General features: G+C 42.6%; 2 protein-coding genes across 4 annotated transcripts; one reads left to right on the top strand and one right to left on the bottom strand.

Annotated features, from left to right (window-relative positions):
- Positions 1–1,326: 1,326 nt before the first annotated feature.
- DYRK3 (dual specificity tyrosine phosphorylation regulated kinase 3) lies at positions 1,327–13,173 on the bottom strand. The gene is given in 4 exon segments (XM_055728357.1): positions 1,327–7,859; positions 7,861–8,217; positions 12,163–12,278; positions 13,003–13,173. Coding segments are annotated over 4 exon segments (1,728 nt in total). The 5' UTR covers positions 13,043–13,173; the 3' UTR covers positions 1,327–6,644.
- Positions 13,174–13,499: 326 nt separating this feature from the next.
- Positions 13,500–26,126, top strand: EIF2D (eukaryotic translation initiation factor 2D). 3 transcript variants are annotated; one of them, XM_055728355.1, is made up of 15 exons: positions 13,503–13,751; positions 14,563–14,753; positions 15,436–15,519; positions 17,657–17,747; positions 18,418–18,525; positions 19,435–19,724; positions 19,905–20,022; positions 20,472–20,517; positions 21,203–21,306; positions 23,166–23,324; positions 24,061–24,150; positions 24,255–24,350; positions 25,312–25,432; positions 25,574–25,748; positions 25,852–26,126. In XM_055728355.1, the coding sequence occupies exons 1-15, from the start codon at positions 13,696–13,698 to the stop codon at positions 25,920–25,922; spliced, it is 1,800 nt and encodes a 599-aa protein (XP_055584330.1). In that variant the 5' UTR covers positions 13,503–13,695; the 3' UTR covers positions 25,923–26,126. The 3 variants fall into 3 exon arrangements, with proteins under 3 accessions (XP_055584331.1, XP_055584330.1, XP_027672351.2); XM_055728356.1 differs by lacking the exon at positions 24,061–24,150 and having other exon boundaries at positions 13,500–13,751; XM_027816550.2 differs by lacking the exons at positions 13,503–13,751; positions 14,563–14,753 and adding an exon at positions 16,745–16,910.
- Positions 26,127–26,448: the final 322 nt, after the last annotated feature.

The following is a 26,448-nucleotide window of genomic DNA, read 5'->3' as shown; positions in this document are numbered from 1 at the left end:
ATTTTCAGAAAAAAATCAGGTCTCTTTAAAACTATCAAGCAGAAGACCCAAATCTGAAGCTCCAACACAGTCAGCCACCATTGAGAAGCCTTGGCTTACCGATATAAATTAGACAGACAGCTTAAAAAAAGCCCTCAGCCTGTGTCTTTAAAGCATCAGCAGGCAAAAATTAAACTGGACACATTTGTGCTAAGCAAATTGTGCTAAGGAGAAAGAAAAAAGCTAAACTCACTAGACTGTCGCAGCTGCTTTTTAAAGCACTTTGTGCTGAACAAGTCTGCTATGCGGCTCGGCATCGCACTCTTCCTAGGCAAAGGTCGACAAGTTAGACCCAGCAAACCAAAAGGAATATTGCCAAATGCAAGCAAAGCTCTGCTGCTGCCTGTCAAAATGATTCAAGAATCTCCCAGTTAATTTTTCCTCCAAGAAACCACGTTAATTAATGAACAGCAACAAGCAATAATGGATGGAATATGCCACACGAGCTACAACGGGCCAGACTCCAGGCTTCTGCCCCACAATCTGACTTTGTGCAGAGATGCAGATTTTATATCGACATCCAATTTCATATTGACATCCCTCTGCATAATTTAGGCAGGCAGAATTAGGTGAATACAGCTTTAGTATCAGCTTCCCCAGTTGCTCGGCTGGCATGAAACAGTGTTTCTCTTTACAGCACACTGTGCACCTCTAAACAGCAGAATTTGCAATACAATACCTGATCATATTACATCAATAAGCAGTACAGCATGGCAAGATAAGCTTATTTTTTTTTAGGTGAGGTGCTGTGCCTGAGAAAATGCCACTCAGTCATACGAAATCCTCATACAGACTGTCCCATGAAAGTCAGTGACCACAGCAGGCTGAGCAGGCACCATGCCTGCAGGCTACACGGCTACGCGTACGTATATACGTCTACTGTAAACAAAGACATTCGGAGAACACTTACATGTCTGCACGTACGTATTTTGTTACTGTTTTCAGACTTGTGAACTTTTTTTAATCAAACATTTGCTATTCATCCACATTAAAACAGGGGGGAAAAAACAGTCACTCTGTGCTGTCCACAAGCTTTCTGCATGTAACACACATTGTTTAATCATATCGGTCATAGCTAGAGACCTTTTTATTGCAGCATGATTTCATCTTCAAACTATTCCAATATCCACTTGTGTACAGTAGGTTACCCATTTATAAGTTTCTAATAAAAGCAAATCTTCCTTAAGTGGCTATTACTGGATTTCTCCTTCCAGCTGAGGGATAAGCAGAATCCTGGGCTTTAAAAAGATCTCTAGTGGGCTGAATAAGAAAGTGACAACTGAAGAATGTCATGGCAAAACTTCAATATGTTCTAATTACAGCACCATTAACGAGAAGAACATTTGTCAGATCGGAACATTCATCACGTTTAGCGTAGACACACTGAAATCATCTAGTCACATAAGAGTCTGAAAATTTTCTGCTTCTCTAGTTAAATGCTACAGGAGGTAGTGTGGCAATACAAGGTAAGTTGCACCATCTGGAAATAATTAATCCTTTTTTTAAAAAAAAATAAATCAAGGCCTTTTAGGAATCTGCACAGTCTGTTGCTAAAGAAAATTATGTATTTATTTTCTTTTAAAAATTAACTGAAATACAACTTTAGGAAATGCCTGTTTGTTACATTTAGATACATAGTTTGAGACTGACTTATTTCCAAAGTGTTCCTTCACAGAAAGCTATATTCACATGCACCTTAAATGTCTTCTACGTTCTCCACCATACTACACCTCATCACAATACTTACAATAAAAAGGCTAACCTGTAGATTTTTCAGACATTGACATTTAGTATGAACATCTGCAATGTAGAAGAAACCCTGAATAGTAATTTGATTGCACCAAGACAGATGTCGGCTGGTAAAATAATAAGGCACAGTACTATGTATAGGGAACATGGGTTATTCTTTTAGCAACACAGACTTACTGACCTAGCTAGCCCGTTTGCGAGAAGTGGGTTTGGATTAAAGTCACTGCACTCCGCGAGCACAGGGACAACGTTCACCTATCCAAGACTGCTCTGATGACCCCAAGGATTTTACACATTACAGCAGGAGTTAAACTGTGAGATGATCAGTGGAGTTTTAGAACATGCAAGGGCTCTTTTATGGGGAGGCTGAAGCATATACACTTCCCCCAAACCCTTATCAAACTCATAATAAAAAAAATAATCAAGTGGTATCTGTGATAAGCACTGGGTATAACAACACGATGTCCAGTTTTCAAAACTGCCAGGTACCCACAGTTCTGAGTGCTCAACACGTGCAAACGCTACAGGTTTTTTCATGGAAGTCTCTCAGCACGGTTTGTGTTGAACCTCAGCTGAGTGCTGCAGAGAAGTACCACAGATCTTTCCCTGTTATTTTGGCTCTCCACTTCCACAACAGTATTAAATTTTGGCAGGCAGGGGATTTGTATCAATCATTTCAGCAGAGATCTCTGGGTGCAGAATCAGCCTTTTGCTTGTATGGCTAGGATTAGTAAGACATTGCTGAGATCATCATGTATATGTTTCACAGCCAAAACAGCTATCAGTATTAAACAAGGAGAGAGAAAAAAAAAAAGCAAAAAAAAAAAAGCGCTGTAGTCTGCAGCAAACACCCCTTTAAAAAGGACCCTAGGTTTATTTTGGAGGTAGTTTTAAAGAGGATGACCATTGCAAAGAACCTCCACTGATAAAATTGCTGCTTAAAAAGTTTTCAACTGCATGAAAGTCCTAACAGGTCACAACACTTGTAAGCAAATTCAGATTGAGCAACACACTCACTCTTCCACAGAAGTCACTTTAAAGCTTTCCAGTTAGTCCGTGGTGAATTCTTAGGTCACCAGACAACTACAGTTCCTATTCAAGCTGGATGGGAAGGATAAAAAAAACACTCTAGTGAGGAGTATCTGTTGTACGCAGATCTCTAGAATCAGGTCACTGTTGTGAAACAAGCTTCACATTCAGCCATCGGCGTTAGTAAGATCCAACCTGCAAAGAACTAAAGGCAGCTTGGGTGGGTGTCTCATCTGTGGTACTACGTTCCGCAGGGAAGAGGACTATTTCACTGTCCGCTGAGTCCCAATAAAAACAAGTTTCTCCCTGCAACTTGGACAGGCAGATATTTGGACCCCAGCATAAAAGCAATGTGTACCCGTCAGATGTGAAGCTCCTGCCTTGTCATTCGTTTCTATAAAAATTCTGCTAAACCAAACAGTTCCTAAAAATGCAGACAGTAACAGAGCATGTTATTTACAATACAGAGACTAACAGCATAGTAAAATGGAGGGAACATTATAAGGAACATTTTAAAACAAGTTTGGGTGACTTTTATAAACGGGATGTCTGTTTTGCTGTAGATCCAAGTAATTTGCATTTGTTTTGTGCTAACTTCCTAGGAGAACATGACTGAAGTTCCAGTGGAACCTCGCTAGTGCTGGCAGATTAACAAATCTGCCAAGCGAATTTACCACAAAAATAAAAGCTGCTCTGTTACTCTGTTTAGACAGGTTTAGCTTTAGACTACTTTTAACATTCTAACCAGTACCACAATGAAGGAAAATGGTGAATTTCTGGCGATTTCAGACCTCACTGTTGTTTAGCTTTCCAAAAATCAAAGCATGAATTTGAGGTTTGATCGCACGTCAGTGGAGACAGACACTGTGACCGTGACCACCCTTTATAAATGACACCGTCCAGTGGCACAGCCCACGGTCCAGCCCTCCACGCGCGGCTGTGGGCAATTCACAGGGAACTCAGCGAGTCAAGTGCTTGCAGGGACGATTCCTCAGCTCTCTCCCAGATACAAGATCTATTGGCTCACTTGGAGGGCTCTCCCAGTTCGAGAATACCGTGTCACACCACTGACTGAAAGCAAACATTTTATAAAGAAAATGGAGCTTAGTAATTGGAAATAAGACCAAAATATTCTTAGCTGTATTCCCTGGGTTCTGAGGAAGTCCTTTTCAATATAGTACAAATCTGCTGATGCTGCCTCCTTTTCCTTCTCACCTACTGTGGCTATACAGAGCCCCAACACAGTTAACTACGCACTTGATTTTAAAATATAGTAGTCCCAGGTAAGAAAGATCCAGTCTTAAACATAGACAATGCATAACGGGCACCTTGTGCAGTCAGGTCATGCTGAAGAATTTTCTATATAAAAAGCAACATTCTTGCCAGCCAATTACTTTATCTGCAGTTTTACAGCACCAACCTTAAGTGAGATTATTGCGTATACACCAGAGGCTGTTGTTACATTAGATTTGCCTCAGTAACTAGCTGCCAGAAGTCACAGAATGATTATTCTGCATTTGGCAATTTATTGATGAAAACGGTTTAGAACCAAGATACTGCTCTGTGTTCCTAAGAGAAGACCTGTTTGTACAGCTCCTAGCGTACCAACACTCGCCCGACTTCCACCAGGCTCCAGACACTACCGTCACTTTACAGTCTCTACATAATAAAGTGCTTTTCTATGCATCTTTCCTAACAAGGTATTGCTCCTGAAAGGTTCCTTTCTCCTCACTCAACAGGTGTATTTTGTAAAAATATGCATAGAGTAAAGGACAGAGGAGGAAGAAGAATGTTTCTGGTTTCTGAAAACTTGCAACATCTATTAGAGATTCTACTAAAAATCAATAGTATCTTCTGCCACTTCCCCCCCAAAATCCACTTCCCCGATTCTCCATTCAAATAAAACTTCATTCAGCCAAGCAAAATAAAAAAATACCAGCCATACGTTATTTTTACATGAACTATAAACATACCATAGGCGCTGGTATTACTTGTAGCTGCACAGAAAAAGGTTAGACTGTTATTTTAATGTTATTACTAAGCTCAATGAATTTACACTTGTAAAACAAAAGAACTTGGAAAAGCTATGTACACGAGAACCTCAGTTCAAACAACAGTCCTGGAAAATTTGGAGCTTTGGTTGTGTCTTTTTATACAGGTCTCCACCCAACATTTCACCAGTGCTGTAATTAAACAGAGCAGAGGAGAAAATGCAGCCCCATCTTCTCAAAGGGAGGGTCCTGTACTGAACACATGGTCACCTTATCTTAAAAATCACCTGGATAATTCCTTTGTTTGTATACTGAAAGCCTCCTTGTTTTAACATTGAAAAAAGAACTGCTACAGAGAAACTCGTTAAATTTAAAACCTTCTGTTCATAAAAGCTCTATATTGTATTCAAAATTGTGTTCAGGCACCTGGCAAGAGATCAGATGTTTTTGCACATGGACTCGGGCCATGTGGCTGCAAGAAGCAACAACCCGAACAAGTTGTGCTGTTGTCATTACACGTCACACCACCTTTTCATGTTCTTGGAAGATAAAGGAAGAGGAAATACAAGCTCATATATTTAAAGAATGAGAAAACGTAGGCATCTCTCTCTCAAAGACCTGAAGAAATACGACTAGACATAAAACAATTCTTCCCATAACATATTTTCATTTGGATCTACCAGTTCTTGCACCTTATCAATCTTTCCTGGCACTTCACATTTTATGCTTCAAGTTCAGACAAGCTTCCAAATATTAGGCGAGCACCCCACCCCACCCCCATCATTTTCTAGTTACAGCCCTGGGCCTTAAAAATTTTCACTTGTCTGATAGGGGTGGCATGTTTGCTTTTTAATAAAAGAGCTCCATGTAAGTCAATGGAATTCACTCTACACACACACAAAAAAAATAATTTGTAAAATGACCAGAACGTCAAACATGGATGCAAAACAGCTCTTTAAGTTCAATGTTTTTGTGTTGGGAACAATACAGGAAAACAAACACGCACACACCTGGCAGAACTGATGATTTAAATTTGAGCTCCAAAGAAACATAGGATTGATTCATTAGCCCTGAACAAACTGGCCCACACATGATGGACCAGTTATGATCTTGAATTCCCCTACTGGCTTTCCATAAACTTTTAAGGGAAGTAGCAAGTGTACAGAAGTTAGGAGTTTTATTTAGATATATCCTGTACTTCATGGCATTTCTATGCTCCTTTAGAAAAAAAAAAAAAATACTCAGATGATAAAATTTCAACACCAAACTCCTTTGGTGCCTATAACCCATGGTATTTTAAAAATCTCAGTCAGGATAGATAAGGGAAAAGCAGCACAGAGAAATAAAACTCTTCAAACATTAAGTTAGCAATTTGCAAGTAAGTTCCTAATGCATTATATTAACACGTTTGTGCTTTTGACAACAGATGTAAAAATTTCCCCAGAATAAAAAGAGTTCAGTTGGAGATTAACTGAAAATACGTACTTTGAATTGACTTCTCTTGCTCTTTTAAGCAAAAGAATCTGTTAAACTGTCCTGATAAGAAATAGATTGATTCCTAAAACAGCATTATTAGATAGCTCGTCTGCCAAACTGTCTTGTACTCAACAGCTGGGCTGACCTACCCAGTAATGTAATACGCACCACATTGAAAGTGAAACAATTGGAGAAAAATTAGCCCTTTAAACGTGTACATTTTGACTGAACTTTTTATATTCAAGATTTAGCCTCTAATAAAAAGTAAATCCATTAAAAACCTCTGCATTTAACTTCCTTACACATTATTTAACAAACAATTAAAATACAAGGTATGTATTCTGGAAATACATAACACTATTAGCTGACCAGTTTGGGTAGCACAGTACATAGAGGTATACTGCCATTGGAGTCGGATGTTAAATTAGCCCTCAGCTTGTTGGCCACTCCAACTACGGGGGGCAACTTGGAACCTATTCCTGTGAAAGAACTTGTATAGCTAGAAATCCGTTTAGCGGAGGTTTTATCAGTGCTAGGTGGTTTGGGCATTCGTTTACAAATCCAAGGGTGCCTTAAAGCTTGATTCGGAGTCATGCGTGTGGAAGGATCCCAGCTGAGACATTCTTTTAAGAATTCTATAAACAAGGGATCGTCGCAGCCTTTTAGTGCCGTCACCCAGTCTTTGTTCCCTGGAGCGCCTCGTATTTTACCCCGGCGCGATCGACTCCCGTTGAGGGTCACTCTTCCATCTGCGTGTGTAGTTACAGTGCAGTAGCGAGGATGGCCCTTAGAGTTGATGAAGTTCTTGGCTCGCTTGGATTGATCCAAAAGCTTCTGAGGTGGCATCCCAAGAAGTTCCATCATACAAGCCAGTTGGTCTCCCTCATCCTCTCCAGGAAAAAGAGGGTATCCAGTCAATAGCTCCACCAGAATACAGCCAAAACTCCACATGTCTATGGGCATCCCATAGCGACTGCCCAAAATTACCTCTGGTGCCCGATAAAATCGGGATTGAATGTATGTGTAGACTCTTTGGTGCTCAAAACAGCTGGACCCAAAATCTATAACCTTGATTCCACTCCTCCCTTGCTGTTTTAGGAGGATATTTTCTGGCTTCAGGTCACAGTGTATGATTTTGTTTCTATAAAGGGCATCCAAACACTGCAGTATAGAGTGAGCAAACTTGCGCACCAGTTGGATACTGAAGCCCTGAAACTTATTTCTTTTAATCAGCTCATACAGGTTCATACTCAAGAGTTCAAAGGTCATACAGATGTGGTTCCGAAAGGTGAAGCTTTCCAGCATGTGAATAACATTCATACTGCCTGTTTTATCCTGCTTCTTCAGGTGCTCCAGAATCCGGATTTCTTCTGCCGCTTGGCGATGGAATCTCTTTTCATTGCGAACCATCTTTAAGGCTAAGTGTTGGTGAAGCTTGTGATCGTAGACTTTTGCAACTTGTCCAAAACTGCCCTTGCCAATGATTTTGAGTACTTCATACCGGTAGGCAAGATGGTCATGGGGCACGTGAATGTAGCTGCCTTGGTCATCATCGTAACCTCCATTGTTGGGACCCGCCAATCACTCCTTGCCTCTTTTTTGCAGCTGGACCCACAAAGTAAATTTCAGAAAAATTAAATATCTCTTGCTGCTCATAAGCAGATAACTGATGTTTGTACTGTTTGACAGCTTGCTCCGGAGCTTGGGAAATGGCTTTATGTGCTTTTGAGGAACTACCACCACCTTTAGAAGTGCTTATTCCCTCTATACTTTTATCTTTTGTCAGGGAAGGGAGAGATCTTTCTGAACCAGTAATGCCTGCAGACTGAAGAGCATTACTCCTTCTGTTGCCAGAGTCCTCAAATAATTGCTCCACTTTGACCTGACTTCCAGTCAGAGGGTGATCCTTCATTGCAAGTTTGTTGCTAGAAATCTACAGATGGGGAGGGAAAAAAAACAACCACCTTTTAAAGGACAGACTAAGAATAAAATCAATACCACATGAAACAAAACCAGTAACTTTAACAGGGTTTTTTTGCATTTCTATCAGGAACAAATATAAAGCGTGGGACGTAAACTAACTCAAATTACAGGCATAGTTACAGAAGGGTACACAAAGAGAATGCAACATACTGAAACAAGCACTTGCACAAAGTTAGTGGTACTTTTTAAGTCCATAAAGGATAAACCCTAGCCAGTCACACACACAAAGACACAATACCTATCTTTACTAGCATGTACGGAGTCAGCAAATAGCTGGGGGAACAGCTATGTTTAGCTTTAACTGTGGGTGCAGCAAACAACCAACGACAGATGCAACTTGCACCTGTCTGAAACATGCAGCACAATGAACATGCAGGGAAGTGTCAGGAATATTGCAAAGACAAGCGTGCTGAAGGAAGACAAAGAAATGACAGCAGGAGATACTACGGCTGGTGTAACCAAGCTGAACAAGGAGCAAAGGATGACAGAGCAAGACAAGATAAACCATAGGTTTTTTTTCAACTCCCTGTGAAAGCATGATAGCTGCACAACTATCTTAAGACAGACTTGGAAGCTTTGAATAATCAAGAATATCTCTTACTCCAACTTAGTTGACAGCAGTCTGTAACCACTGCCTCTTACTACCATATGTTAAAATATTTACATCTGAAATGAATGCGTAGAAGGTGAGAAAAGCACTGTGAGATTTTTCAAGCTTGTTATTTTTACAATTTGGTAAACGCTGAAATCCCTGGAATTCAGTTCTTTACTAGAACAGCAGTTATTCCCCTTTTCTACTGACTGACGCTCCATGCTGATAGACAGCAAAGAGGTGTTGTCTTACCCTGTGCAACACTGAAGAAGCCATGACTAGAGTAGCAACATCTGTTTTCCATTTTGTCCTTTAATCTAAAAATAAAGATTTGAGACACATGCCAAACCGATTCCCTGAAAACCAAAATAACTACACAGGAATCAAACAAAAAATATAAATAAACCTGCAGATCCACAGCAATAAAACCAAATTCCTTTTTAGTTACATACAATCCAACATCTCGGCACAGTCAGTAAATAAGGGAAGTGAAAGTTCTTGCCAAAAACAACTAAACACGTCTTTTAAGAGTCTGTCTGTTGGTGCTGCTTTGAAATGTTAGCTCTTGCTCAAAAGCCCCCCAAAAATGGACACTTCCTGCAGAAGTCAGTCCTTGTCAATGGAGACCAGAGGCCATTGGATATATCCTCCAAAGTTCCACTACTCTGGGTCCTATCAACTAAAAAAATACAGTGTACTGTAAAAGACACGCCTTTCCAGAAAGTCTTAAATAAAAAAACAAAGCCCAACCCTGGTAACTTAGGATAAACGCCTTTTTGTCAGAGTCTGGCTGTACCCCGGAGATAAGAATGACATTTTCAGAACTGGCTAAAAGACTATTCAGGCCAGCAGACTCAAACAGTAAGTTTACAAATAAACAGAGAACATAAGCACAGAACAAGGTTCACACTCATTTGTTTTCTGAGCTTTTGGGGTAGGGGGATGAACCAAAACAAAACAAGCCTGTCCTACAGCAGAAGTCTTATTTTCACGTCGGCAATCAAAACTTGATATTCTTCCTAAATGGGTTTGGATTCTATGCACAACAGAAGCAGCTTTTTATCGCTGTGGTTCATGATAGACAGAACTGCACCCTTGCAGCCAGCCTCCCTGACGCAGAGCATTGCCATGGCAGGGCTCTGCGGAGCAGCCTTCTCTAGCTGGAGGAGCTAATTACCTACCAAGACTCCAAAACATGCTACTATATTGTGGAAATGCTACTTAACTATGTAAATTTCTTTCAAGTATTTGATTTCCAAAAAATGGTGTTAGTGGCTGCATGTCATCAAGTGTAGCAACATGATGAAGTGTGAAAGCCTTGCAAACAGTGCTAAATCTAAATAGTCTCCATCCAGGAGCAATAGCAACTCTGCTAATGCTGCCGTTCTCTAGCAAACATTTTGTACCTTTAAATCCCTAAATAAACAAAGATTTTGTTATTCCACGTATCCTGGAACTATTTCTTTAACGAGAAAACTATGGCTTTGGATCTCAAACTCGACTCAACAGCCATTCAAGTACCAAGAAGTTTCATTCTCAGGGGACTACCAAAATCATTTGCCACATGACGATGAGACACAAATACAGATCTATCTTAACCTGAACTCAGACGAGCTATGCTTATAGTCAGATGACTTCTGGGTAACATCAGCTATCTTTCAACAGCTTCCTTTCACAAATCACAGGCTGCACAGGTTTTGTTTTATTGATAAAGTGCTATTAGCAGCCAAGAAATTAGACTGACAACAAAAGTGGTGCCCTGTTGAAGATTTTCACATCCTTGCAAAACATCATTTTAATTGAGAAGGAAACAGTCAACCCAGTTCCTACACAACTGGGTTTTTGCAAAAGTGTGTATCAGTTACTTTCTGAATAATGAATTAAACCCATGTATTCTCAAAGCAGAGATATTTATGTTCTCTTAAACCAAGATGAAAAGAATGGACAGCTGTAGACACCAGAACTCTTCAATTCTCACGTAACACTACATCGTAGTACAAAAATCTTGCAAGGAGGAAACTGAACATCTCTTAATTCCAGATACCTTCCCCTTAAAACTGACCATCATGATTTCCATCCCTGCATCCTTCATCTCAGTTCCTGCTGGCAAGATACCACTATGGTTGTACTTTTTTGATGTGTCATCATGGTAAAACTAGGCATTTTATAATCCTTAATCTTGTCCTAAGAAGTTAACAGGCTTAGTGGCCAAAACACAGATGAAAAATAATATACACCAGTGAAGCAAAACATTCATAGAGTTATATTTGTGTCTAACTGGATAGTTCCATTCTACCAATTTCTGTTCAGTTACGATCTGAAGTTACACTACTATTTAAACACTGCAGTTTAAAAGTTCCCACATCCTGGGGGGGAGGAATAAATTAACACACTACTCTTCGAGTTCTACTACTCCACAAATCTCTAAATTTATTCTGCTCTCCCTCAAAATTGCCAAAAAGGGAAAACACAGACCCATGCTACTGAGTTTGCTCAGTGAACAGCACAGACCAAACTAATTACTAGTATCTGTTACAAGAAATTCCCACAAGGTGATGATTTTCAAATGCACTGCACTCAGTGAAACGTCTATTTTCACTTTTTAGAGAGTGGGGTTTTAAAAAGCTCAAGCTCCTTCACTTCTGCCAGAATACAGCAAGAGCTAAAACACATTTAAACACCATAAAAAGGTCAGATCGGCTAAACATGACCACAACCAGCTCACCTGAATCAATTTAAGGAAAGATACCATAACTGCACATCTGCTGAGGACACAGCACTTACAAAGAAGCAAATAAACACCTTCTGTTCATACAGAGCTATTTTGCTAGCAAAGCGGCACATAATGCCAAAGTTTTCAGAGGAGAAAGATACTTTTGTTAGATGTTTGGCAGTCATGCAAACCCACACTGTTCCTTCTGCTGCTCCTAAGTACTTATCTCTTGGAATTTTCATGAGGGAAACTAAAATGGAAACGTGCAAGAAGTACGTGTGGATTTACATACTTACTGACATACAAGGTGACATGGCCGAACACTTCAACCTTTTGCAGAATAACTTTCCTGATTTAAACATGAGCTGAGCGAGGATAGCAAGACAGGATTTCTGAGGCTGCCTAGCAAGTTCTACATTCAGCACAGTAAATACCACATCATTTTTATGCTTAGCAAAAGCAACAGTGTTGATAAACTAGTAGAAATCTACAACATCCCACTAAATTTTTCTCAATAGGAAGACATCCAACTCCTTGATAGTTGCTGCTGCCAGACAACGCAAAGACACAGACAGCTTTCAAATACTCACATTAGGTCTTCCAAGGGAAGGAAGTCCCGAAGGGCTGAGTTCTTCATTTGTAGACTCTTGGTACCTAATCTGATCTATCCTCATATAGGAGTCATATAATCCATCTCCAAACCTGGCTGGAAACATCCCATACACAAACAGGTTAGTGACAACAATTCACGCCGATACAAATGCTGAAGCGTACCCCACTCAGTGCCGGGTAGTCCGTGAGATCATCACTTCATTCGTTTTTTAAATGATCTTTAGAATTTAACTATGGCTTGATGTTAACACCACAACAGAGTGCAAAGCCCTTGGGAAATCTTAACTGGCTATACTTTTAATTTAGAGCTCCTCTTTTTTTTTTTTTTAAATCAACTTCTGCACTGCAAAGATATCCTTAAGGTACACGAATTAACATACTCCCCATTTTCCCTTAAGTAGAATAATCCTGCACCAGCCCCATCAAGAACAACAGAAAAGGAGCATACACTGCAATTCTTGCCGGGACTACCCTTTAAAGTAGGTTATCCCTTAAAAACGCTGTGTGGGAATCACAGTTGGCAGGTCTGCCGCGGGGGGGGGGCGGGGGTGCCGATGTGCGCGGCGCCTGTGGAACTCAGCTCTCGGCCGTTACAATTAAACTGCAAATAGTGTTAAAAACTTCCACCGCCGCGCTCAGGGCGGACCCCACAGCCCCGGGCCACCCCGGCGGGCCCGCAGCCGGGTGCGGGGCTCCCTCCCCGCGCTCGCCCTCCCTCAGGCCGCGGCCCGGCGGGACCCCCACGGCCTCCACCGGGGCGGGCCCGGGGCCGCCCCCGCCCGCTGCCCCCCGGGCCGGCCCCGCGGCCGCCGCCTCACCTGCGCCCAGGGGCGCCTCCGGCTTCCTGCCCAGCAGCATGGTGCCGGGGGGGGGGCGGCCCCCATCCCCCGCCGGGCCCCGCAGCCGCCGCTCGCCCGCGCTCCGCCGGTCAGCGCTGCCGCCGCCAGGCTGCGGCCGCCCGCCACCGGCCCGCCCGTTGCCACGGGAACGGCCCCCCCCGGCCCGCCCGCCGCCGGCCGGCGCCTGCGCAGTGGCGGCAGGGGGGGCGGAGGCGGCAGCGGGCCGGGCCGCGGGGCCTCTCGGCGCCGAGGGGCGGCCTGTCGCCGCGCCAGCCCCCTCCCCGCGGGCACTCGCTGCGTTTGTACCCGACACCTTCGCGTTTCATCGCGGCTTTCTCAGCCCCGCCCCCCACCCGGTGCGTTCCCGGTGCCCCCCGCCCCAGGGGACCCCTCAGCACAAAGCACTGAGGCGCTCGGAGGGGCAGGCTCCGCCAGAGACACCCCGCAGCGCCCCCGCGGGTCCGCGCCGGTCACCTCCCGGCTGTGGGGCGGCTGCGGGGCCCCTCGCACCGGCCCGGGGACCGCGGGGTCCCGGGCCGCAGCGGGCGGTCTCGGCCAGGCCGCGGGGAAGCGGTTTCCACCCGGACGCTTTTGTACCGCGGGACGGCGCCATGGCGGCTGCCGCGGCCTGAGGGGAGCGATCGCGGCGCCGGCCGGGCGCGCGGGCCCGCCATGTTCTCCAGGGCGTTCCGGGTGAGATCCAACACCGCCATCAAGGGGTCCGATCGGTGAGTGCTGGGCCGGAGCCCCCCGCCGCCCCCGGGGGGAGGCCCGCAGGCCGCGCTCCGCTGAGGGCAGCGGCTCCATCCCGCCTGCCGCGCTGGCTGTCCCGCTGCCCGGGCTGGGCCTGGAACCGGCCCGGGCTGGGCCTGGAACCGGGCCCGGCTGTGCCCCCAGCGAGCTGCGGGCAGGGCAGGCCGCGGCCTTTGTGATAAGCACAGCCTGCTGCTCTGAAAACGAACTGCCGCTTTTCCCCTTGAAGATGCTGACATAATTAAATTTAAATGAATTGTTGGGTCGAGGCCTGGCATATCCTTACTTTACTTTCATGTGCCTGCATAGGGATGCCAGGCTGACTGGCTGATCTTTTAGACTCACTTGGCGCTTCTGTGAATGACCACACAAACCCCCCTGGTGCCTGTCACCGTCTCTTAAACATCACTTAAAACTGGGGGGAGGGAGATCTGGCTGCACCCCTGCCCCTCCGTGCGGGCTGAGCAAGGCCCACACTCCCACATCTGTGCTCGGGCGCTCTGAGCAATAATGAAATCACGGTGCAAAATGAAGACAATGGCAGCAGCAGGAGCTGTAAGCAGATGTTTCAGGAAGATTATGAGCAGGGCAAGCACGTTTGGCCTTTTTCCAGTATTCTTCCAGCATACAACTGGTAAACCCAGACACAAATGCTTTGAATTATCTTCTGTGAAAAAGTGAGAATCTCATGAACAGCCAGCAAAATGGTAACTACTGATCTAGGAATCATTTTGAGGGAGATTGTCTAGACAGCTTTGTAACACATTTGTGATTTTATCATTACAGGAGAAAACTGCGAACTGATGTTGCAGCAGCTTTTCCTAACCTTAGTGCTGAACAATTGACTGAGTTTATTCCAAACAAGGAAGAGCTTAACGTCATCAAAATATACTGTCACAAAGGGGAGGCCGTCACTGTTTACATGAATAACAGGAACCCAATACTGTTTGAAATTGAGAAAGCTCTGTATCCAACAGGTATGGGGAGTGGACTAGAATAATCCTCCCTCTTTACTTAGTGGGCACCAACCTTTCCCCAAAAGATTTCCTTGTGTCCGTCTTAAGTACTTATCCTATCACCAAAGTACCGGTACACTTCGTAATCTTTGGTGTGTTTATTCTACCAACATCTTCGCAAAATCAGCGGCATTTCTAGATTCTTTCTGCAAAAAGAAAAGTGATGTGCTCAGAGGTTAGAAACCAGGAAACAAGTCTTTCAAGTCATAGTTTAGCATCTTAGCCTGTTTTCTTTCTTTTGTCCATTGTAAGGTGTAATTGCAAGAAGTGTGATGTCCACTTCCAGGCAGCCCTGGAACTAGACAATTGTCCCGATATTCTATGCTTTTATTTTTCCCATACCCAGCAATTCTTCCCTGTTAGGGTAGCATTTTAGCTCAAAGTGTCCTTGCTTTAAGGAAAATAATGCAAACATTCATCTGTGTCCTTTATACTATTCACAGGAGCTTGAATTAACTAGCAGTTTATTTTTCTCTTATCACATCTACTGTTGTTCAGACTTCAGATTTCGTGATTACCTGAGTCACAGGAGAGTGTTTATTTGTAATTAGTGTTGTACTGCTTAGTCTTAAAGATGGGAAGAGGCAACAACTAGAGAAGTTTTTAACGATACATCTTTAAATTTGGTTCTGTTTTGGGACAGTGTACACTCTGTGGGTCTACCCAGATCTTCTCCCTGCTTTTTCAACATGGCCCCCAGTGCTACAGAAACTAGCAGGAGGAGCAGGTAAGAGGGCTAGAACTTGGTCACATTGCATTGCAAAAAGGAGTTGCATTCAGGGCTTTTTTGATGTTACCTTTCCCAGTGGCAAAAATGTACCTGCAACAAAAAACTATAAAGAATTAAGTACTCGAAAGTAATTCATTAATTATTTCCTAAAAATCATTTCCTAAAAAGGAAAATAAATTAGCTGTAAAAAGGTTTGTGAATGAAACAAAGTAGGTTAAGCTGTTTAAATGCAGTAACCTGTTCCATGTGGAAGTCTTGGATTTGGAAATACCTTCTCAGGGTGATCAGCAACTCTGAGTTGGGACACAGAACTGCCTGTGTCATTGGCCTGTCTTTTTTATAACTTGAGCAGGCGAATTCCTTTGCTGCCACCCTGCCTTCTGTCAATTCAGATATGGATAAGCAGTGAGTTTATATTAGAACCTGCAATTGTAATCGCTGTCAAGCAAATTGTGGATTGTGCAGGTGATGTTGGATTTGAATTCCTGGATTACTGGCTCTACCACCTAATTATGGATCAAGACTAACAAGAAAGGAGTCTCTTTTTTCTAGAACCTGCTTTGGATGCAGTTCAGACTTGGGAGAATCGGGTCTTTATAAATTCCAAATTGCTGAACTGCTCAACCAGATAAAAATTGCAGCCACTGCAGCCTTAGTCTGTAAATGGAAGCGTACGTGTAGGAAGAGACGTCTTTTTTCCATTACACCGTATCTAAAGTAGAACTCAAATCCCTCTGTTTACTTTGTTTGCTTTTGGGGAAATAAAGTGCTTGAATGTGTAGCTGTGATAGACATCTGAGCAAGCCTTGTTGCTGACTTGTAGTGACCTAGTTTCTGGGGGGAAAAAAAAAGTTGCTAATGGGGGAAGGACATTGCTGAAAGAGGGCTGCAGGTCATTCATCTCCCATGGCAACCAGGCTACCTCTGGGTACATTCCAAAGATAAGAAGCTGGCCACCGAGACAATGGCCAACAAAGGCAGAGGGAGGAGAGGTAGAACCACATCTCAGAAAGAAGAGGAAAAGCATGAGACTATCCAGTGCTGCAGAGGGAGGGAGCAGATTTAGGGAGTGTTCAGTTACTAAGAGGAGAAAGAAGGTGGTGCTATTCGCGGTATCTGTTCTGTGAATTCAAGTAGCTACTGTCTGCCCTATATATTTACATAATATACACATGCTGCTTACCTTGTCACGTTAAAGTCTTTGTGTGATTTCTATCCTCAGAGATGTGGAGCCTTGGTTGCAATTGCAGAGTTCATTCTAGATTTGCTGAATGTAGTTGTGACAGTGAATGGGAGGAAAAATATTGTTGGCTTCTTCAGCATACACATTAAATCTATGATGCTGAGAAAAATGTGAGATGCCTTCAAAACCAAACCATGGAACACAGGTCAGTCCATGAGACTGCAAGCTCTAGACAAGTAGCTGCTATGAGGGAGAGCAGATGCTCTTTACATAATTCTGTGATGACGTGATGCTGTACGTGCAGCATGGAAAACTGTTCTTTATTCACATGCCAGTTTATTCATCCCAGGTATGGGAAGCAGAAGGAAGTGCACCAGAAGGTGTACTGTTTCTGTCCAGATTAGCAAGGAGATGGTTAAGGCTGCTTCCTCATGCTGAGGAGAGTTCACAGCCGGCTGCAGCTCTCCTGTCAGATCAGGAGGATTGGGTCCAGTGACAAATTTTAGGCATTCTCTCTTCAGGGAGAGAGCTGCTGGGATAACCTGCCCTTGGGACAGGAAAGAGTAAATGGGTAGCTCCAGAAACATCTTGTTCCTTTCCCTTTCTTTGCTATTAATGAAGAGTAATGTTCTTTAGGTTGGGAGCTCATACCTTTCTGTTAAAAATAGTACTCCTTTCGGGCCTGACAGGGCAAGGGGCTGTGCACACACAGCTCTAATGCACTTCTGGGGGGATGTGCCCAGCACCCTTGTAAATTGGATCCCTTACTCCACGTGGTGGTAGCAAGAAGTGCTGCCTTACTAGGAGAAACAAAAGAATCGGGTTTTATCTGGCATGTGCTCAGCTATTAACAGGCTTGTGTTTTTGCTGAGTAACAGGAGGGACGGGGGTGGAGGAGGTAGTGGCTGGGCCTTTCATTGAGAAACGGATGTGCTTTATTCTTTTTTTCAGATCTGATGCTGCCAGGAGTTGTAGTGCCATCTTCTGGCCTCCCTCAAGTGGAGCGGGGCACGCTCTGTGCTGTCACCCTCTTGGGAAACAGGTACGGCGGATTCTTTAGTCCTATTTTTTTTAGAAACTGAAAATTAAGTGAAGCTGTTTTTACAGGAAGACTCTGGGGGTTTTGAGGAAATAAAAGCAGAATTGTTCTCGTGCATTTGATGCCTTGTGGGCCTATGGAAAATACAGTGGGCAAAAAAAAAAATCCACTTAAATTTCTGGGTTAGGATACGTTTGAGCTCCAGTAGACAGCTTCGCAGATTGGTTCTCTTGGACCTGTAGGGGCAGAACTGGTAGATTTGTTTTGAAACAGAGTAATTTTTTTAACAAAAGATTGTATTCTGCACAGTTGTCTTTTTGTCTATGAGGAAATTCAGAGTGAGGGAGCAGTGCTAAAGCTGTTGGGTTTTTCCCCCACTGCTAGTCTTTTTTGGCAGTGCATATGCTGCTTGTACTTCATTAAAGTAAAGAATGTGTCACTGCAGAACCTTCACTTCAGTATCACAGCTGCACATACCCTTGGCATTCTTTAGAAGACTTTACGTACCAGAAAGATAACCAGAATGTACCTAGATGCTTTATAAAAAAGCAGGTTGTAAAGAACAAGGACATCATAAAAGAAATTCACTGTATCGCAGTGGCACACTCTGTCTTTGTCCAAGTAGCACAGTGTGCTTGTGCCATCCTGCTGTAATATTCCCTTCTTTTCCCAGAGCTCCAGTAGCAGTTGCAGTTGCCACTATGTCCACTGCGGAGATGCTGGCTGCTGGAATGAAAGGGAAGGGCTTTGCTGTGTTGCATACTTACACGGATCACCTCTGGTGGGTATATTGCCAGGCATTCAGTAAAATGTGTCACAAGTCTCGTGTGTTTACTACAATCAAAATCTGTGCCCTAGTAAGCTTAATTTGTTAGTTCAACATACCGAGTTCTTTGGGTACAGTTTAGATATGACCATTATTAAGATTTCAGCTACACGTTTTTGATGACCACAGTTTTCTGATAGAAGCAGGTGTCTGTCCTGACATCTAGCTATGATAGACATATTGGAAATAGATATCTAAAATTATTCACTTGATTCAGTTCCTTGAACCTGAGTGTAATTATTACAGAAATAGAATCGTTTAGATTGGAAAAGGCCTTTAAGATCATCAAATCCAATCATTAACCCAACACTGCCAAGCCCACCACTAAACCACGTCCCTAAGCACCACAGCTACAAGTCTTTTAAATACCCACAGGGATGGTGACTTCAACCCCTTCCCTGGGCAGCCTGTTCCAATGCTTTCGGTGAAGACATTTTTCCTTATATCCAATCTAAACCTCCCCTGCGGAACTTGAAGTCATTTCCTCTTGTCCTGTCACTTGCAACTTGGAAGAAGACCCACAACTTCCCTGTTGCTCTGATTTTAGAACATCATCTTGTTCTCTAAAAAGTGACCTTTGAATTGTTTTTGTTTAAAAATGGTCAGCTGTGCCAGTCTTAACCAAATAAATGAGTTGCTCTGCATTTGGATTCAACTAGTCTGCTCAGTTTTAAATTAAGATTCATGGGGGGAACATAGAGCTATGGAGGAAAATGAGTTAACAATAAATCTTACCATTTTGAGAATGCGGAAGAAGATCCATGCAGCTGCCAGTGCATGGATCAGGGTGACATTTGTTCATTGTCCTGTGGGTTTCAAAGCTGTAAACAGAAAGCTATGTTATGCTTTTTCTTCCTTTTATAGGGAATATGGTGACAAATCTTGTCCTCCTACCTTAGCTCCCTTGGTAACAGATTCTGCTGAAAAGGAGAGTGCTGGAGATGAGGAAGAGATGGAGGGGAGAGAGCCTGTCATCAGCTTCTCCACTGACCCGTTGCAGCATGTGGACGTTGGTGATTTGAGCCTGAAGGAGCGAGATGGTTGTGCAGTACTGATGGGAAAGGAGGAACCCCATGAGAACAGGGCTGCAGAAACAGCTGGGGATGCCAGCACAGAGGGTCGGCAGGAACCTGAAGACAATAGGACTCCACAAGGTATTTTTGCCTACAAATGAAACCAGACTATGCCCCTTTGGTTTGCTGAAGCTGCTCACTGTGAGAACGGGGTACAGACAGTTCTGAAAGAAAGTCTGAAAGAAATGAATGCTGTGTTCTGAAAGAGAGACCACTCATGGCTTGCTTGTCCTTTTTTTTTTTTTTTTTTTTTACCTGCAGAGCAAATGGACACATTATTTAATCAGTGCTTTTTTCATGCCTTAAAATGCAAAGTAAAGAAGTCAGATCTCCCTCTGCTCACCAGCACATTTCTACGCAGCCATATGTTCTCATGCTGGTATGTGGTAAGAAGGTTGTCTTTGGATGTGCATGCTGAGGTTTTGTCTTTAAAACTGTGGAAATCGAGTGTGATATTGAGGGTGAAGTTTCTGACTAAAAAGTAAAATTCAGTCCTTATCTAAGGTTATCTAAGGTTGTGCTCACTTCTTACATCAAATACTTTGATGTAAGGATTGTCCAGACCAAGATAGGCACTTGGTAACTAACTTGAGTTGGCTGACAATTGTTTCAAGATTGGTTAGCCACTTAAATGCCTGTTTGCCTACCTACAGGAACATCAGCACTACTTTCACTTTTCATGTTCTATTTATTAGCTTGTTTGAAGTAATTCTTTCTGTGTGTGGTTTGTATTTCCACTGTTAAGAAACTTCTAGCATAAGTAGCAAGATTTAAGAAGAAATGACGGGTGACTTATAACTAAAGAACTTTTCAAAAATCCATTTGTAGCCCTGCTGGACAACAACTGGACATAAAGAAATCAAGCTATAAGAAGGTGAGATTTTTCTGTCAGTTGTATGCATTAATGTAAATAAGAAATGGAAAGAGAGAAAAAGCTTGACGTCAAAATTGTTCAAGTGTTAGTAAAACAGACAAACGGAAAAACCTAGAAGCTGTTCTTTAAAAGCCAAGTTCTTCTCAACTCTCTGCTCCTGCGGGATCCAGGGAGAAAAGTAATCTTCCTGAAAGCATGAGCTTTGTTCTGCTTTGCGTGTAGCTAATGCTATCTGCCACTATATACTGTGATAGCTAATAAAGGGATCTCATTGGACGATGCAATTACTTGCAAGAAGACACCATTCCTTTTCTAAAGCTGTTAATAAACAAAAATGAGGAGAAAGGAGACGGTGTTGTCCCTGATGCATAGGTGACAAGCAAAGACAAAGCACGTGGCCAAAGATCTCACAGGAGTCCATGTGAGATGTGCTGTGATTTGGCTAGGAACATCACAGAGCAAACAGATGGCAGACCTACAAAAGGAACATTGCTTGTACTGTTTTAGAGGCAGACAGAGCCACTCACTCTCCATAGCAGTTGTGTTTAGAGAAGCAAAGGTGGTGGTGGGTATGTGTGTTAAAAAAAGTTTTTCTGATTTAGCAAGTAACTTTAGGGCAGTCAGAAACACCTGAACAAGAATTTAAAATGCTTGACTCCACGTTTCTGATTGTTGCTTCCTTCAGTTCTCTAAATTCCTGCAATGTATGCAGCAGCAGAAGATCTTACAAGTGAAGGAGCTAAACAAAGGTGTGGAGAGCATCGTGGAAGTGGACTGGAGACATCCAGAGTACGTAGAATATTGTAGTCTTTAAAAAAGTTGGTAGTCTGTGAAAGAAGGGAGCAGAATCTGCTGCTTCCAGATCCATTACCTGTACTCTGAATTCGTTTTCTGAATGGCTGTAGCAGCCTTCGCTTCCTAATCTTACTATGTTAGGAAGGGGGTTTATACCCTGCTGCTGTACAACGTTGCTTATGTTTCCTGCTCTTGTAAAGTTCTTCCAAGTAAACTATATTCTTCCTTCTTTACTCAGGGGCATGGAGCATGCTTAAAGTCTGATGCCAGTGTCATGATTTCCACCTTTCCTTTCTTGTTAGTTGTACATTCATCCATAGAATTTAAGATCAAAAAGGACTGTTAAATGATCTGAAAGCTGCATATGGCTCTTTATCCTTGTGGGTGTACAAATTTTCCACAGAAGCAGCTTTGAAAACATTAAGGAGGATTCAATTCACTGCAATTTGTTGCAGTGTTACAATGACAAATTTCTGGCTTCTAGTAATAAAAGAGTTGCATTATCAAGCCTGTTAGCAGTCACTAAAAAGCATATTCCTTTGACAGTGTCTTGATAGTTTGTGTGAGTGAGTTTGTTGTTGGGGGAAGGGAGGCAAGAATGAAGGATGAAACCCATCAGGCAGTTTTCCATCTATTTATAATGGTATGACTGTTTTATGCCATTCCAGTTTAACCAGGTCTCCCCCTCCCCATTCCAGCTTTGTGCTGGGACAACTCATTGTTCAGCTTTGAAATGAACTTAACCTGTCTAAACAATAACTCTGATAAAAAGATGACACCACTACTGAAAAAATGCTTATGAAACTACAGTCTTAGAATGTCATATAGGATTAAATCAAGTACTTTGCAAAATCAGAAGCCAAAGTTGTAATCTCAGGAAAATGAAACAAAAATAAAAAATGCTTTTCCATTACACATACTGATTTGCACAAACAATTTGACCCTTTCAGTTACTTATTACCCATTTCCTCTATCACTGTTTCCATTATCATTCTAAAGACTAATATAGTTACCTCACACCAAGAACATCCTGCTCATTCCTTCTGCATATCGGTACATCAGCTCTCTCTCGGAATTTCCCAGTGGGCCTGAAGCTTCCTGTTATGTAATGTCTCCTTGACAACTAATGGAGCAGAGAATATTTCTGTAGATATAAGCATATCTTTTCTCCTGCATTTGGAAAGAAGCAGAATTACTTTGACTTTTTGCATTAACTTTTCTCTCATTATACTTAGCCTTATCGTTAGGAGGCAGGCATACTCAAGCTCGGTTTGTCAATTCTCTTACCTTGAAGGTAAAAGGATGTGCAGCTCTCATCAGTGAAATGAGACTCCAGCTCCTGACTGATACAGTTCTTCCCTGTCTCTTCCAGAACCATCATTTATCAGTGACCACTGAAGAACTGTTCCAGCTTTTAAATGTCTGTACATTTGTGGAGAGTGCAGCTGGGGTTTTTTAAATTTAATTCTAGTGATTCCGTGCAATGGGGCTGCGTCCTGTGAATTATGGCAGTTGTCTCTAATTATCGGAGTCAAATACTCTTAGAATAGCTGGAGAGATTTACTTTTTCCCCAACATATGTGGCTCAGAGTGAAAAGTGTTTTAATCTCCTGAGTTAAGGTGCTTATTTTTTGTGCATCTTTGAAATGTGTGCAAGGACAAATTCAGTAATTGCAGCTAGTGCTCCAACATACTGTTCTTTCCTTACGTCCTTTAATCCACAAGCCTCCACTGTTCAATGGAATGCATTTGGAGGAACTTTTTGTGCGACTCTGCTAGGTTTTAGTTTCTCAGTGAAATGGAAGTGGTAAGTTTCAATCCCTTTTACTCACACCAAGTAATTCTCATTTCAGCATTAAAGCATTTGCAGTACCTGAAGGATTTTCTTCAGCCTCTACTGCCCAAGACAGCAAGAGTGAAGACAGAGAACAAGTGTACCATGCTCCTGAAATTATTCCACTTTATGGGGTCTCAACAAAAATGATCCCGCTCTTTCAGGAATCTGGACACAGGTAAGCACTAGAAAAGTACAACAAAATCATTGCTACATGAAGAGAGAGACTGACAAGCCTATGCTGTTACCGTTTTTTAGCCCTCATGGGGAGGGCCCTGTGATGCTGTCAGGAAAAACGATGGGAATCAAGAATGTATTCGTTGCTTCACAAAGGGAAGAAGGATAAGCAGCTGTGACAACTGTGTTCAGCAAGTACCGTACACCACTTCTCCCACAGCGGAGGAGGCGATAGCTCAAGTGTCAAAATCGATATATTTTACTTGGATTGTCTTAATTTGCCATTGGATAAAGCATATTCTGCCCACCCACAGTATGGTTTACTTAAAAGAGGATGCCCAGATAATTAAAGAACTCACTTGCCTCCTGGTGCCCTAGTCATGTCTGTTCCAATGTAGTTTGGAGGGCGCTCAGTGGCAGCCTTTCTTCAGCTGAGCACTTTTGTACAAGTTATCCGCAGTCCCCTCAAGTCAGAGGTGCCATTAGGGTCATCCTGCCAAACTAGGCTCCCAGAACCAACGGGTTTAGAGGCTCTGTAATTACTGCTGTGAGCCTTTTGTCTGGTTTACAGCAGCATAGATGTAACAAGAAATCACTCCCTAGCAGATGCATTTCAGTATTGAGCTATTGCTACCAAGTGTAGGTCAGGTTAGTTGCCATCCTGTCTTAGTGACAGAACCCAACGCTTAACTACTTCAGAGTAGTATGTTAAAAGGTGAAGTTTTCTTTCTCTTTAGAAAAGGCAGCATCCTCTCGAGCAGCGAGGTGAGAAACATCATCATTAACTATGTGAAGACTAATGAGTTGGTTGATGAAACTAACAAAAAGTAAGTAGACAGGGAGGTTGTCCTACCCTGCTTCCACAGGAGATGCTGAAGTTAGAGGAAGAACATGAGCTTGTCTGCTTCTAAAGTTTGGTTTTGTTTTGCAGCTTTGTAAAGGTGAATGCCATTCTGTGTGACTGTCTGTTAGACAAATCGGAACAAGATGAAATCTCAAACCTTAAATGGGATGACCTTTTCAGCAGGTGACTTTTCCCAGCGTAGTGTTTCAGTACTGTGCGGATTTATTGTGTGCAACTCAAAGCCATGTATTATCGGAGCTACCCAAGTTCTAACTTCCTGCTGGTAATACAGCAACAAAATATCCAGAGACCTTCACTTCAAGGATCTCTAATTCTTCATTTAAAAAGCATCTAGCATTAACTGTTGTTGTTAGGGGGGGTTTGTTTACCTGTTAACCACTTACCAGGGAAGGCTTCCTAAACAAAAGTGCCTGGTTCTGTTCATAATCTGTATTTATATATTTACAAAGCCATTCTTCGCAATAGATAGCTGAACATGCACTTTCTAGGTGGCAGTAGTCATCCTGCTCTTCATGTGCAGCACAACTTCTGCATTTATAACCTAAACCCACCTTTTAAATCCAAGAGGCCTGAGTATCTGACACAAGACCATTGTTCCCATATACTGAAAAACTTTGCTTAAATATCCCCAGTGTCTTACTTGCCTTGAGCCACTTCTCCACATGATGCTTCTGAGGCACCTCCAGCAGCTTCCTTTCTTTCTGAAGCCCAGTTTGCTCACAGAACAGTAACACAGTTTATGCTGAATTTTAAACTGAAGTTGCTTCATGGATCTGTGGACAATATAGCTGAACAATAGCTTCAAGGCAAAATTAAAGAAGGTTTTCCTTTACAAGAACCAATTTATAAATTTTTACCAGTAACAATCATCTAAGCTACAATTTTTGCAAGCCCGTAGACTAGTTTTCTTTTTAGTCAGTCCCTCTCTTAAGTGATAGCTAGGATGGAAGTCTTTGCATGAGATCATCATGCATGATCTTCTTAAGATACCAGTGCTTCTCACCTGTATAATCTTGGCTTTCCTGCAGTCTCAAGAACCTGTGAGAGGCTGCAGTGGAAAAGCACAGTCATCATCAGCCTTGCTGTACTGTACAGACTAATTGGATGTATAAACTTTGTTCAGGTGCCTTGAACGACTGCAGCCCTTACACCAGGTGACATTTTTTGGACAAGAACCCATCGTGAGGAAAGGAAACATTGAGCCCATCGACATAACTATAGCACAGAGATCATCAAATAAGAAGGTAAAAACCCTAAAATTAAGGGGTTTGAGCAGAATTCAGTTTCTGAGAGCAGCTTTGGCAGCTCGTTTTTCTGGGATGAATGAGACTTGACTTGCTAATACCTACAGCAGTGATGTTTGCAACAATTACTAAACCCCATAGGTGACAATTATCAAGAACCTCGAGCTGTATGGTCTAGACCCACAGTGTGTGGCCAACATTCTGCAACAAAAAGTACAAGCCAGTGCCACCATCACACCAGTACCAGGAACAAAAGACAGAGTTCAGGTCCAGATCCAAGGCAACCAAATCCATCATCTGGCCAAGATGCTGCTAGGTAAGTAAACTCGAACTGGGCCGGGACTGGTTACAGCAAGATACAGATTTTAATTCTTGAGCTTTGAATATTTACCTGAAGTGAACTCTTGGTTATGTTGCAGAAGAATACCAGCTACCTCGGAAATATATTCAAGGCCTTGAGAAGGCTCCAAAGCTTGGCCGCAAGAAGTAGGAGAAAAATCTACTGTAGGAATTACTCAGATCTCATTATTTATAGAAACGTTCTGCCAGCAAATCAAGGATAATGTACAGGCCATATTCACTCAAGAAATGAGTCCTGGATGTTTACAAGGTCTGGGATTCACCCAAATAATAATATTGCTCCAGTTGTTCATTTTTCATAAAAATAAAAAGCTGAATAAAACCCTTGGCATTATCCTTTTCCGTCTGTTTTCTAAAAGTTCTTGATGGTGCACCGGTTTTCTGGTTACAGTGCCTTTTGGCTAGTTTAACATTCCTGCTTTGCATCTTTTAGCAAAGGCATGGTAAGAGAACCTCCCCTGACACGTAAGCAAAGTCCATTCCAACACATTATCCTGGAACAGTCCGGTGTGTTCTGCCATAGACTGTGTCTGTCCAAAGTAAACACCATTTGGTTTTAGATTTTATCCTTTTAAACATTTCCAGGTATTCATACCAGACATTGCAGCACTGAGAATGAACTCTTATTACCTGGATTTTGTATCATTTATATCATG

This window comes from Falco cherrug, chromosome 16 (genome assembly GCF_023634085.1).
Source record: "Falco cherrug isolate bFalChe1 chromosome 16, bFalChe1.pri, whole genome shotgun sequence".
Classification (NCBI taxonomy): domain Eukaryota; kingdom Metazoa; phylum Chordata; class Aves; order Falconiformes; family Falconidae; genus Falco; species Falco cherrug.
This window is presented reverse-complemented; position numbering and strand designations above follow the sequence as displayed.

Bases quoted from the DNA above. Each gene is read 5' to 3' on its own strand.
- EIF2D (XM_055728355.1), top strand. From the start codon at position 13,696: ATGTTCTCCAGGGCGTTCCGGGTGAGATCCAACACCGCCATCAAGGGG. The intron at 18,526-19,434 runs GTGGGTATATTG...TTCCTTTTATAG, and splicing joins ACTTACACGGATCACCTCTG to GGAATATGGTGACAAATCTT. The intron at 24,151-24,254 runs GTAAGTAGACAG...TTTGTTTTGCAG, and splicing joins GTTGATGAAACTAACAAAAA to CTTTGTAAAGGTGAATGCCA.